Source organism: Bacillus rossius, chromosome 3 (genome assembly GCF_032445375.1).
Source record: "Bacillus rossius redtenbacheri isolate Brsri chromosome 3, Brsri_v3, whole genome shotgun sequence".
Lineage (NCBI taxonomy): Eukaryota > Metazoa > Arthropoda > Insecta > Phasmatodea > Bacillidae > Bacillus > Bacillus rossius.
Window position 1 is genome coordinate 92,037,912 of NC_086332.1, and position 15,301 is coordinate 92,053,212.

Sequence of the window (15,301 nt, forward strand, 5' to 3'; positions counted from 1 at the left end):
CATTTCCGCAATGTTTTGGGCGGGCAACATGGCGACGACGATGTAAAAAGGCGACTTGAACTACGGCCGTCTCCGGACAGTTCCTGTCTCCGTGATATTAACGATACATTTATTAAGTTCTCTGCTTGCCTAAAGAAGGATATCTGTGATCATTTCCCGTAAACTAACATTACAGATCTGAACACTACGATAATCATAAGATTCCACTATTACTGGTCAGGTCACTCGCCTGCCGACTAGATGGGTCGAGTTGGATTCTCGGCGAGTTCAAGCTCGTTTTTTTTTTCTCGCTGGTGGTAAACGTGGTGGACGTTTCAGTAAGCCAGAGTGTGTGCTCGAGGTACTCCAACGCTCTATCTCATCATCCCTCATGACCACGCAGGGACGGCTGCAGGAACACTTTTCGAGAGGGGCGAGAGGGGCTATCTCGTACAAAGAAAGGATACAGTTGCGAGACATGACTTTGGATAACTCGGAGATAGGTCTTGGTCTCAAATAGTAAACCTTAACAGTTTGAAAACAACTTTTGATGAAATAAGAGTTCTAAAACATGAATTTAAGTTGGCAACTAATTCAGTGAACATGAATATATCCTCCAAAATATATTTTAAAAAAGGGTCTGGTAGGGCCTATCACGTCCTCTGGAGTCCCGCCTGTGCCCATGTTTGGTAACCGATCAGATTTTTTAACTCCGAGTAATTATCCAAATACAGGATGTCCATAAAATAATGCCCTAGTTTCAATGGTATATTATAACAGTTTTAATTTAGACCATTTACAACAAATACATCAAATTGAAGGTAAAATTATTATTATTTTTTTTTTTACAAATGTTCAGTTGGTGCACCTTTAGTTATGCGGCACACATCCACATTCTTCCCACCCTTTGGTTAACACGTCCGGAGCAATGGAAGCAATATACACGGATCTTTTATCAAGCCCCAAAGGAAATAATCTCACGGCGTAATGTCAGGTGAACGTGGAGGCCGGCGAAAAAGAGCTCTGTCGTCCCGACCATTACGACCAATACAACGGTCAGGGACTTCGACGTGCAACCACTCTCGCACAAAGAGATTCCAACGGGGAGGGGCTCCATCATGTTGCCAAGTAAAGTCTAAAGCTGGGTTTACGATTGATTTCCTTAAGAATTATAACTTAACATCGAGTACACGATTAAGTCAAAACTACATTTTCCAGTTTATGATTGACATAGAAGTCGTTAATTCTAACCAATCACAGCACAAAACACATGGTCGGTCATTGTTCGAAACGGAGAAGCAGGTTTGAAATAGGTTATTGACAAATGGGATATCTATTTTTCGAAATGGATGATGATTACAAATGACAAATATACGAACTCTAACCCAAAATACTGCCTCGCTCGGTCCAATAATAAGACATAAACTTCCGGATGAAAGGTTCCGGTTTGTTGTGATTGGTCGCTTCCCTCAAGTCTTAACGAAAAATATAAAATATAACCGTTTCTGTTAATTCTTAAGCCATAATATGGTTCGCACACGACCCGTCAAAATTCACACACGACAATCATAAACCATTCCACTAGTTTACATAGTCATATGGTAAGTACACGACTAAGTCTTAAGTCTTAATTCTTAATTTTCAATCGTAAACCCACCTTAAAACTGTTGTGATCTTGAACCAACACGCTTGAAAGCGCACAGTTGGTATTGAAGCGTGTGACTGGGACGGTCTTGCGTCGCTGGGCCGCAGAGCAACCACGAGCTGGCCGAGCAGCTGAACCTGCGCCCGGCCGAGAGCTACCAGTACCTGAACCAGTCGGGCTGCATCAGGATAGACTGCGTGTGCGACGCCAGGAAGTTCGACTCGCTGCGGCTGGCGTTCGACGTGCTGCGCATCCCGCCCGAGATGTGCGACGGCATCTTCAGCGTGCTGTCCGCCATCTTGTGGCTGGGCAACATGAGCTTCGAGGTGCGGACGCTCGTCGCTCCGGGGGGGACGGTATTCGGCACCGTGGCCAATTTTCAGAACCGGGAATTTCGGTACTAGCCTTCAACGGAACCGACAATTCCCGGTACTTTCGACACGAGGCAGGTCCGTGCCATTTAGTTTTCGCGTCGCGGATTGGCGGACATGTTACGTTACTCATTGTTCATTCATTCGACGGCAGAACATTATCAATGCCTATGAATACTTTGCAGTATGTCAATGTAGCCTATTGGCAGAATCTGTTGCACTATAACTCAATGATAAGGTGAAACTTGCAGGACTACAAAATCAGTCTGAGAAATGCTCGATCACATCTTATCTATACATAATATAAAAATAAATTAAAACATTATTTATTATAATCAATACTAAATTTGATATTTACTAAAAAAAAATTTTTTTTTTTTGGTTTGAGTATTTTAACATAAGTAGTATTTGTTGTTATTAATTATTGATATCCTGAGCAGTTATTTTATTAATTCATGTTTATTTAGAAAAATTGTCTTCTTCTCAATTTTTCTCTTGATGCCGTTTTACACCTTACAATATACTTACAAGATGAGGTTTGAATTGACAAAGAAGTTTTATTTCTATCACATGTACTGAGTTACACGCGCTCTTTTTTATTGACAGTTTTAGTTTACTACAGACCTACTTTACATTCTCACATATAATAGTCGTTCAGTTCCAAGTACTTTCCGTAACGCTTCACCAGTTTCTTTGTTCCAAGTGCATAGTTGGCAATCATAATTTTGTAATTTTTGCTATAACGGTTTACCCACGTTCCATTAAATCAACCAAAATTACTCCTTTTTTGTTAAAAATAAAAAAAAGATAGCCATCATTTTTTGACTCTAGTACGGAAATGTTTTCTAAGCGCCTGTACTTAGGCTACACACATTGCTTGTTCGAAGTCCATACAGCCTGTGGCCAAGACGTCAGTTTCCATTCCCAGGGTTTGAAACTGAATGGCGATTATATGAAAACGTGAAGTATATATGTAGTAAACTAAAAACTGTCAATAAAAGTTTTTTCTCATGAGTTAATTTTTTAAATGTCCGAACAGATATTACTTTACGAATATCCCTCGTATTAGTGCATTTAAGTGTGTTCTGCAGCAAATAACTATCAAACATTATTGTGGATCTGTTAGAGCAGCAAATGTAAACTAGCTGAACGTGTCAGTTGTAAACCCACGACAAGACAGGTAATGGCCAGTTGCACCATTAGTTAAAGCGTGATCTAACATCAGAAACTCAATAGATCGAGGTTCGACCACATTTTCTGTTGCGATATTGTTTTTTGAAGCTGAACGAAGATCATTGGGAACTTAAATATGAACCGACACTCAGTGCAGTTTATGGACAATGATATCATATCGAAATTGCGTGAACAGACATGCCCGTAATTTTTGCGGACTTTGTACAGGTTAATTTAATCATTAGAGCCATTTTCTTTACAAAATTTCAGATCATTCATAAGACAGGTATCAAATCTGCTACTTATGCTAATGTTACAACCACATCTCAAGTGAAAAAACTATATTTTTAAGTGTTTGAAATGCTTGCTATTTTGATTAAGGCTTTAATAAGTCTTTACATTTCGCCATTTTTACTTCCTATATTAAATAGAGGCACTTTTAATTAAAATATATTAATATTTCAGACCGTTTTGATTTGTACTGACTTTCAAACAAAAGTATGTGTTTTCAGTCATTATAAAAATTTGAGTCAGCGGCCACGTTAAATCATTGGCTAGCCATATCACAATCGATTGTAGCGAATCACATCGTTCCAACCCACCATTAGAAACACATCTAACATTGCTCAGACACTGCTGCTACATGTCATCAAAGATTGGAAGGTTCGTGAACTTCATTTTACGCGAGAAACGATGGCGTAGTCTCATTACGCGATGGCGCAACGTTTAGAGGAATGATCCTTGGATCATTCTTGGGCAAAAGATCATTTGATAGCCGATCGAAGAGCAGAATAAGCAGACGTGAGCAGGTGCAGTTGTTGGCAGGGCCGGTGCAAGGTAAATTGGCGCCCTCGGCCGGAAACCCCAAAAAAAATTTTCCTTGCCTCAAAATACATCACGTAAGCCTAAGATTTCGTCAACAATCAAATGTAAGCAGGCTTGTGTTTTTTTTTACTGTTTTACTTATTACAAATCATAAACAGGTCACCATGGACTTTAAATAATTACTTATATCAATATAAACATTCCAAACTGTTACAAAAATCCATTTTCATTTAGTTTCAATAAACGTTAAACATATGATATCAGCTGTTGTGTCGTGCTGCACCGCCCCCAGCTACTTGGCGCCCTGGGCGGCTGCCTAGTTCGCCTGTACGGACGCGCCGGCCCTGGTTGTTGGTGCCGGCAGGACGTGGACGGCGAGAACTGCCGGCTGACGGGCGAGGACCAGGCCGTGCTGGGCACCGTGGCCAGTCTGCTCGGCCTGCAGAAGGACGACCTGGTGCAGGTGGCGCTGCGGCGGCAGATCAACGTGCGCGGCAACATCACCGAGATACCGCTCAAGCTGCAGGAGGTGTGTGCGTGTTCATGGGCGTCGCAACCAGGGCCAACTAGAGTCTCTGGCACCCGGGGCATGAATGGATTAATTCACCCCCCCCCCCCTCTTTATTAGCACATACCACACCAATAAAGCGGGGGGTCCGGGGGCCCTCCCACGGAAAAATGGTGCTATTTAAGCATTTTCCATACCTACATGTAACAGTTTCTGTGCTACTGTAACTTCCATGCATGAACCCACTATGTCCATAAAGTAGTCCGTATAATCACTATACTTGTTCATTAAATTGTTTTTTATAATCAAATTCAACTTGCGAGACCTTTTTGCAGCAAAGATTTTGATGATATCATCATAGCAAATAGAGGATGCTCACTTGTGTTCTATGGAAATAATGCTCAAATTCGACAGTCTGCCTTGCCTCATACATTTTCTTAAATCATTTTTTACTTTTTTCAATTTGCTGAAACATTTTCGCCTGAAGAAACTGTTACAGGAAGAGTAAGAAATATCTTAAGGGCTTTGGTCAGGTTTGGCTATCCTTCTTCAATTCTTAGTTCAGGAATGAGCTTCAAGAGGGTCGCTGCAGATGCTGTTTTCATAGTGTCATCAACTGCCAAGGCGTGATGTTTAAAACTTTCCATTTCTTGAACTATTTATTCTCCATTGATGTCATCTTTGTATGTTTCAGACAAAAATTTGGCTGCAGTCTTCGAATCTTCAACTTCCATTTTTTAGATGTTATTCCCATTTAGAAAGCTAAACTTGTCATTAATTGCTTGAAGAGCCTGAAACCGGGATTTTAAGGCATTCACTATTCCATCGCCACTGCTTCCTCACAGCCAGTGGTACCGCCTCTCTGACAACATTTTACTATATTCGTATAGAGGACGCATTAAAACTTTCTAACTTCTCCTTTTACAATTTTTTATGTTCATGCTGAACTTAACATTTTTATCAGAGTATTTTAAAATAAATATGTTGAGACGTTATATTGTAAATCAGATTAGACATTCCTGGCATGCAAGTTAAAAAACTTTACCTGTTACCAGTTGTAGTAGGAATTACAATGCAAGCGATTTCGGCGCCCCCACAGCTTTGCGCCCGGGGCGTATGCCCCGCTTGCTCCCCCCTAGTTGCGGCCCTGGTCGCAACCGGGAGGACGGGGGGGGGGGGAACCCCCCCCCCCCCAATAATAAAAGTCTTCAATTTCGTCCCCTCCAATAATATATTTAGTTTCGTAGTTATATTAAAAATATGATTTCTGTGATACAACCCATATGTTGCGCATGGTGCATTTAGTCCAATCGTGGTAATGTGAGCACTTTTTAATTTGATATTCGTGTAAAATCAAAATCGGGTCCGATACCGAATACAGATAATAATGGTAACTGTGTTTTTACAAATTTGTTCTCTGAAAATATTTTTTATAAAAAATAAATTATTTATTGCAACCAACTATAATTAGAATATTTAGGAAAGAAAAATGCCTAAAAACCACCTTTTCACAACTTCAAACCCCAAATTTTCCCGGGGGGTGGGGGGAACCCCCGGACCCCCGGACCCCCGGACCCCCGGACCCCCCGCTTTTTTTTCCAGGGGATGGATATTCCTCAACACTAAATCAGTTGAAGTCCCCCCCCAAAAAATATATCCTTGCGACGCCCATGGTGTGTTTGTGGTGGGGGTGGGTGGAGCCAAGTTCTCTGAAAAAAGAAACTTGTTTGCTGAGAAGGCAACAATTAACGAGCGTTAACGAAAATTCCGATCGCGTGAAGGGAATAGTTAGGTATGCGGTGAGGGAACTGGGAGAGGGGTGGAATAGTTAGGTATGGCATTCACAATTTACACACTTTCACACTATCACACTCTTATATATATATATTTTTTTTATCTGCGACCTCAGCCGAAGAGAATTAAGTTTTCTATACATAACAATATAACAAGCAAGAAGTTTCACTTCTGTCGCACGTGGATTCCACGCACACACATTTTTGTAGACTAAGTAGGAAAAATTTATTAATATTATACAAAATTTATTAATATTTTTTAAATCGTTATCAGTAATCACATGTTCAATCAGCTTCTGGTGAGTTTTTACAGCATTATGATTAAGTATACTGGCATGTACCCCAGGTTTAATAACATCTCAAAATTTTATACATAAAGTACATAGGTACATTCTTTACAGATTATGCTTGATACTTTTATTATTTTTTTTTGCAAGGGGATTTAAACACAACTTTTGCTGCAGGTGAAGGAAAAAGTAGATCCATCCCTCAGGGAAGGGCATTATATGAGCATTTCCTTACTTTCCTCCCCCCTCAAGGCAACCATAAAATACACTACAAAAGTAATTTTGATCAACATAGTTATAGTTTTTGAACTGAATGTTTTCAGAAACATTAGGAATTAATTTGAATTTTACTTGAATTCAGTGATTATTTTATTTAATATTTATATGATTTATACAGATTTATTAAGTTATAGCTTTACACAGTAGTTCCTGAAGTAGCAGATACTTCACAGACAATTGAAAACCACACAGCAGTCATACTGTTCAAAAAAAGTCACAATATTTTATTAAAATATTTTATAAAAAATCTTTATTACGTATTTATGTGTACCCATTACACACTTTTCAAGCGTAGAGTCCCGCTAATCCAGACTTGTCTGGACCAGACCCTGTCCAGATCACCGAAAGTCCAGATTAACCGTAATCAACTTTAAAATGTATCAAAAACAAAATCAACTGTGTTTATTATAAATACTTAATAAACTATGTACAATACTTTTAATTTACAATTAATTTACATTTAATTTTTCATTGAGTTTGAGCGCGAACGCTTGTAATGTTACGCCCGACAATGGAACGCCTTGTTCACGTTGTTGGCAAAACCAAATGTACAAAGCCTCGTCTAAAATTTAATTTTTTGGTTTTTTTTTAACGCGCTTCTGTTACCCAGATTGTCCTTACTCACCATTTTGGCACAAAAATCTTCAGTTTCTTTCCGATTTTTTTTCCAATCAGTAACAGATAATGATTAACCCGTATCAATACGAAATAAGGCTTGGTGTTTTTGCTCCATTGTTACAGTTACTTTCTTACGTTTAGTAGCCGTTACGTTGCTCTTAATAAGTGCACACAATACAACACTCGCACTGAATAAAAATAACTGTTAGGAGCACCTATCACCAGTACGAGTAACCATAGACTGAAAGGAACAAAATAAAATAACTTGGTTGTATAGAGTGAGTCACTTCTTGGAAAACAGACGATGAGTGGAAAACTAGCGGTAAGACTCCCGGCAACTAAGAGCAAGAGGACCCTCTCTTAGAAATGTATTTTCTTATTATCCTTGCCACAACATTCTTTTTTTTTTTTTTTTAAATATCTGTCCGGATTAACCGGATGTCCGGACTAGCGGGGTCCGGATTAGCGAGACACTACTGTAGCTATGTATGGTCAGGTTATAACAGAATATATATTTAGCAAATATAATAGACTGTGTTAGCAGGGATGGATCTAGCATTTCTTTCACACTGGGATGCATAACTCTTAACACTGACTGACAGACAATGCACAGTCTAAACCGGTAGACCGAAAGATTTGAATTTTAGAGGAAATATTCCTTGAGTACCCTAGGGATCCCCTAGGAGGAGATTTTTTGAAATTCCATCCCTAAAGGGGTGAAATGGGGTGGTAAAGTTTGTATGAAGAGCAATACCACTTAATACAACTCAGATCGGCCCGGCTGAAAGATGTCCTGATTTGCAACATTCATAAAACACTTCAAAAATAATAAAAATATTTTTCTCTAAAAAAAAGTTTGTTGATTTTTTTTTTCATTAGAAGTTAAGTACGTATTAGGTTATGCATTTTTTACTGAAGAGAGTTAGCAGAATCGTTACATAGATTTGTTTTTTATATCTGCACAAATACAAAAAAAAAGTCTCCCATTACACAATGTTACAATAGGTGCTCACATTTTTCATTAAAACACAAACGAAATTTCCCTGATCAAAAACGAGAATGTTTAATCATTTTGATGTCCAAAACATTCTTAATATTCATTTACACATTTTACATTTTGCAGATAAGTTCCGGAATGGCCCCTAAAATCATTAAAGCACCATCATGGACTGATTGTGGACCACCGAGGTCTCTGAAATTCAAAATGAATGTCCAAAATTAGGTTGAGCACCTGCGTAGCTTGGACCACATTCGTAAAATTGGTTCCTTTGTACATTTTACTAATGCCCCTGCCAAACATGACTTATTCCGATGACATTGAGCAGAGAACTGGCGGGATGACGCCACTGCCTCCGGCCACACCAGGAGGAGGAGTTACGTGACTACCGCCTACTGCCTACCGCCCAATCACAACACAGCTTTCATAAAGCAACCAATCACAACATATTTAACCACAGAAGAAAACGTACAGTAGCCAGTACATGTTTTACTGTCTCCCTTTCTCTGGTCACATGATAAGCTTTGTGGGAAATGTACGAGTTCCACTTTCCCATCATAAGAACACATACAGAAATTGCCAGACAGCCGCTGTACTGTAAAAACCATGGCACGGCCAAGTTGTGCCCCTGTCTCTCGTCCTTTCTTTCACTCAAACAATAGCAAATGTTTTAGAATCATTATAAAAGCATCTGAATGATTCCAAACATGAAATATAGGCATCAAAACACAATTGAAAAAACACGAATAACACAAAATAACACCCAGAAAATATGCATTTACACACAAAATAATTTAGTAAGAAAAACGAGAACCAGAAATATTTAGTAAAACTGCTTTTCTAAGTGAAACATCTAAACATAAAAAATATTACCAAGAATATTACAAACAATAAAATAATAAAACTAGTCAACTATATTCTTGAAGCTATATAATCTAATGATCCTTCTGAATAAACATAACCTCATATTAATTTCTTAAAAATTATTTTCAAAGCTGGGGAGATTAATGCATTGGAACGTTACACACTCGCAGATTCGCTCATCACGAATTCTCTGGAACACTAATACCTACAGACTTGAAATTTGAAACTTCCTTTTGCTTTTACAGACATCTGCTAAGAACAGATTTTACAAAAATAGCTCCTAAGGGGAGTTCGGGGAACATTAAATTTTTAAATGCTATTGCAGTACTGGTGCTTTCTTCTTCTCCATGGCAACGGCTATTGCATTGTTGATGCCTTCTAGGTTTCTTGGCTATGTTTTAATTCTTTACTCACTTTCAGATCTTGATTAGCTACCAAGGCAGGTTAAAGGGGAGTTTAAGATTAAAAATTTCCCGCATTTCAAGTATGTATCCTACAGACTTGACACGATGTGTAAAGGCCGTTATGCCGGCTACTTCAGCTAGTATATATTATATATATATATGAACAGTTTTAATTATTTTACAATGATAAAATTTCAATATAATATGGAAAAAAAAAACATTATTTGACAAAGTGCAGAAACTAAACTTACTATTGCTGTTGTACTACCTAAATCCTCTTTATGCATATTAAAGTTCCGATAAAAACTTTGTCGGCTCATTATGTGACCCCCCCCCCCCCCCCCCCCCCCATTTATTTATGGCTTCTTTCTATATCCAGCCCTGTGTGTTAGTCTACTGTGGAAATGAAACTCTGGAATAGAATTAAAAAGATATGTTTTGAACCAAAAAAGTTCCATTCAAGAAATGAACTGAAATGTTTATTTTTTCTGTCACGTTGTAATAGCCTAGTGAACTGTTCGTAACACGTAAAGAAACTGTGTGCTCAGAGTGGTTGTCGGTGCGCAGGCCAGGGAGAACAGGCACGCCATGGCGAAGGCTCTCTACTCGCGCACGTTCGCGTGGTTGGTGAACCACATAAACACGTGCACCAACCCGGGCCAGGACTCCTCCCGCTTCCTGGGCGTCCTAGACATCTTCGGCTTCGAGAACTTCGCGGTGAACTCGTTCGAGCAGCTGTGCATCAACTACACCAATGAGAAGCTGCACAAGTTTTTCAACCACTACGTGTTTGCTCTGGAGCAGGAGATTGTGAGTGCGTCGAGGTTTTTCGTTAATCTATGCTCTGCTTAATTGTGCATTAACTAAATTTAGTCGAATATAAATGCCATCAATTCCAAGAGAAATCTCTCTTTGATCCTAAGATTCTCATAATTAAGAATTTTAACCTGCATATATAAATTTTATTTTATGTCAAAGTAACACATTTGACCCCACTGTGCTGATACGCAGGATTTTGACACCGGCTGTACGGATCAATCTTGCATTCAGTATTTGGATGCTTCAATCTTCAGTATGGGAGACATGTAAAGTATTGGCTTGTACAGCGGTGTGCTTGTGATTTTTAAAACTTCATCTTAAGAATCCCACCTATCTGGGCACATGAACTCCAAAAGTGTGGGGGTGGTTACAGTGTAATTTTAAATACCCTTATACCACTAATGCTATGTTTAGAATTTTTTGTACTTATAAAAATTGTATATAAACACACTTTTTAGCCTTTTTTAACGTCTATAAATTGCATGATAAATATGAAATCATGAAATGAAAAATATGTAGGCAAATGCATGGGCAAAAATCTTTAGGATTCCTAGGGGGCACAGCAGAATAATGTTCATCTTTCCCATTTTAGAGTATGTAACTATTTTGCAAGTACAAGCTGGCCCTCTCAGAAAAGGGGCTGTTTGTTTCTGGGAGGGGGTGGGGGGGAGCCCATAGGCAAGTGCAATAGTTCTTAAGGGGCTGGCTGGTCAGGGGTGCATTTTTGTAGCAATGCCAGATAAGTGCAACACTCGCGTTGCTACTAGTGCGGTATCGCTTCTAACCGCAAGGCTCTGAAATGGTGCACAGTCTTCTCATTCTGCATAAGACAACTATGATATTTGAGTAGTAACTATAGCGTAAAATGGCGGAGAAATAAAGATAAAGGTGTAATGCAAGACCTACGAGTGTATAAGACATTTCATGTCTGAAAATTATTCTGAAAACAGACGTTTTGGCCCTTTTCACTCTCCTGAGAAAATACATTTAAAAAACAAAATATGGAAACAGAACTACTCATCCATCTTCAGTGCAGTCCTAAAAGCTCTTTGTGAACAGACAGTTTTCGAATCGTGTGGTTTCCTCTGAAGCTCTGCACACTATGTGTACCCAGGTAGGTGGGGGCATTAAAGATTATTCAAATCAGGTTTTTTTTTAAAAATAAATCTTGAGCAGTTTATAAAAGGCAAATTATTCACCTTGAGTTCAGGACATGTTTTGGCAGTCCTGCCTGGCCACTCCTGTTTTATGTATCACACCTAGAATGTCTTGTCTTGTATTTGGAATTTATGGCTTGTATTTGGAGGATTTGGTCGTTGATATTGTATTGTAAGAAAAAAACTAATTGAGATAGCTACATGCAGTTTTAAGAAAATTATAAATAAAATATGGAAGTTTGGAATATTGGTGAAAAAAACAACAAATGTCAAGTAGGTATGAAGTAGAGATTTCAGAAATATCCCTGAAATGAGTGACATAAAGTAAAAATTAAAAAAAAAAAAATCAAAATGGCATGTGAAACGGAGCCTTAAGCTAAGCAAAACTAAATACGTAGGCTGTAGCTGATAGAGTCCCGTCCCAGGCCACTGGTCAGGTTTTGGGGCGACCGTAGCGCAACTGTGGGGCGTGCGTGGTGGGTTGCAGTACCGGCAAGAGGAGATAGAGTTCTCGCACATCCAGTTCACGGACAACACTCAGTGCCTGGAGCTGGTGGAGCGACCCCCTCGCTGCATCCTGAAGCTGCTCACCGAGCAGTGCCACATGCCCAAGGTGAGTGCCACTCGGGGACCACTCGCTCTGGTTTCCACCATCAAGTTTGGCAATGTTTCAGTCTGCACTGTGGAGTTCCTTCAAGGGCAGCCCAGCTTATAGCTAACATTTTGGGATGGAATGGCATAATTTTAAACTGGAACAAGGTCGGTCTTTACCGACCTGTGTTAACTGAAAGTTTGAAATCACGCAGAAATTTGTACAAAACAATATAAAAAAATGTAAACAAAGAAATAATTGTACCATCGCTTTACATTTTTTTTTGTCATACTTAATCCACATACTGTTTTTTTTATCAACACTTTGTATTTTATCATTTGGAATGTGAAATTTACTGTTTTGAAAGTTCAAAAACTACTATTGCTTTTTAAAAAAAATCTGTTAAGGACAGTACACGTAAAAGGTAAAGAAGCATTAATGAACACTCAGTCGCAAGGTGCGTTAGTGTCTGGTGTTGCCGGAAAATTCTTTTCTATTTGACGTCGTACCGACCATGGCCTTTAAGCCCGTGCTCCGCACCGCCAGTACCGTATCCCGTTTTCGGAGCGCGCCCCTTGCCCAGCCGGATTGAGTCAGGCGAGCGCCTCGGGCGTGACCCCAATAGACATAATGATATTTAAAGGTATGGAACCCCGGAGGCTCGAACCCATAATTCAATTAAGGGAAAAGCCATTAGTACGAAATTACTAATTACCCGACATGTAATAAGTGCGTCGTAGCCACTCCGGGCGAGTACACCACGCACGGAGCAGACAACAAACCTCATTAACATTCACCGCGGCCACTGGCCTTAATTAAAATGCCCGTGACTATGATCAAGTCAGAATAGGAGAAATCCCTCTAAAACAATTCACAGTGGGACAATATGTTAGTAAATTTACAGTCGCCAACTTGATGTCACAATTTAAATAATTAAATACATTAAAACCATTGTTAAGCCTTAAGCACCCAATTACCAGGTGCTACATTTTAATTGGGCACCTGGAACATGTTTTAACTGGTAATAGAGTAAATTCAATTAATATAAGTTTTTTGACGCCGACTCACAAAGAAGAGATAGTTTCTCTTCCTTGCGAGGCGGCCATGTTCGGCAGTCTCCAACCACTCCGCGCCGGGAACAGACGTGTGTCCGTGGGCAGCATCCAAGTTTTCTTTCTTTGATTATTTTATTCTATACTAAATCTTTAAATTTAAAACCTCTTATTAATCATCGCTGCCCACGTCGACTCGACGCGTATTTTACGGAACCGGGCCTATCCCGACCGTCTTCATCGTGATACCGCGACGTATCGTATCACAGAACGTACGGTACTGGCCGACTCCAGCGAAAGTGTTTATACTTAAGGACGCCGTGCATATGCCTGCCGGCTGCACACACGTAAGTGTTTTGCCGAATTTAGGAGCCCGCTCATAGAGCCCCCCCTGCACCCGTTAACTTTCGGCGCTGGCCGTCTCCAGCGAGCATCGACCCACGTCCCGCGAGACTGCCGCGGTAACCATTTTCACGTAGTGTTGTGTTTAGTGTTGGTGAGAATTTTTGTAGCGGGACTGAACTGCGGAGCGGACTTGTAGAGTGTACCGTGTACCCACATGGACCCCCGGTGAAACTCACAAATTAAATGTATTCTCGCCAACTCGTATATCATTTTCCGTAATTCCCCGTCCTCCACACGGCCGAGCGGCCTTCACAGTCAAGCGTAGAACCATTCAGGTTACATTCAAGCCGTGTACCTGGCGGGGCACGCAGGGGCAGAGTACCCACGACCCAACATCAACGGCCTAGCAGCCCGCTAACCTGGCGCCCCTCCGGACAAAAAGAGCATCGCGACGCCCGTAGCGCCCGTCAGGTACCCCCCGGGCCTTTCACAGAGGTCGGGTGACGGCATATTTTTATTTTATTAACTTGGAGATGTCAGCTCAAATTGGTATCTCTGCTGTTGGTTACCGTTTGTTCTCGTAGTTCATTTCTCCTTCACACTGCATTGTTCCTCCGCTGCCTATTTGTAAAACAGGAAATTGAAAGTATTTGAACTCTAGCACTGTGTTGTTGCTAACTTTTATCCATATTGTCTGGAGAAGTAATGTGGAAACAATTTTTGCCTTTTTTTTCTTTCTTTGATAGTTAAATTATACGTGTTTGCTTGTAAATGCTGTTTGATCAAAAGCTGACATGATTAAGTGTATTATTTGAAAGTTCACTTGTCCACCCATGGCTGAATTTACCACTAGTACAATTGTCTGTGATAGTTGTCTAATATTATATACTCCCATAATATGGAAAATATCACATTGGTTTGAATGTATTATTAATTGTCGGAGTAATACAAAAAACATTTTTGATACGACCAACAATAACTGCAAGGGGTGGAAAAAACAAGGGTTGGAAGACAATAATTCATAACTCTCTTAGTAAAGACATAATTGAATCCATTCAAATTGTTTGTAAATCTTAACATTTTTTTCTAAAATTTTTGTCTGAAACTATTTTTGATAAGATGTGCTATTTTTGCAAGGGGTTACAAAAAAAGTTACAATTATTAAAAAAAAAATATTATTTCTGTACTATGTACACTATCAAATTCGTTCAAATTTTTTTATAAAACTTTTAATTATTATATACAACTTTTGTCTAAAAAAATAATTTTTTTATACAACCTACAATGATTGCAAAGGGTGAAATAAACAGGGTTTGAATGACAAAAAATTAATAACTCGCTTATTAGGCCAACTATCAAATTTTTTCAAATTGTAAATCATATAATTTTTATATAATATATATTATATCTTTTGTCTGTAACAATTTTTCATAAAACAAACCGTGATTGCAGGGGGTTGATAAAACTTGGAGTTGAAATAAGAAAATAAATCTAACTTCCCTATCATGTACATTACTGAATCCATTTTCATTTTTTTTTAACTTTCTAAATATTGACTAAAACTGTTGATGAAATAAATAATTATCTAACCAA

At 39.2% G+C, this 15,301-nt stretch overlaps 1 protein-coding gene across 2 annotated transcripts in view; it reads left to right on the forward strand.

Annotated features, from left to right (window-relative positions):
• LOC134531029 (myosin-I heavy chain) overlaps nt 1-15,301 on the forward strand; it is a 373,169-nt gene that overhangs the window by 231,153 nt on the left and 126,715 nt on the right. For both annotated transcript variants that reach the window (XM_063366521.1, XM_063366522.1), the window contains exons 6-9: nt 1,732-1,950; nt 4,358-4,522; nt 10,311-10,553; nt 12,207-12,332. In XM_063366521.1, coding sequence (XP_063222591.1) covers nt 1,732-1,950; nt 4,358-4,522; nt 10,311-10,553; nt 12,207-12,332 — 753 coding nt within the window. The remainder of the gene's footprint in view (nt 1-1,731; nt 1,951-4,357; nt 4,523-10,310; nt 10,554-12,206; nt 12,333-15,301) is intronic.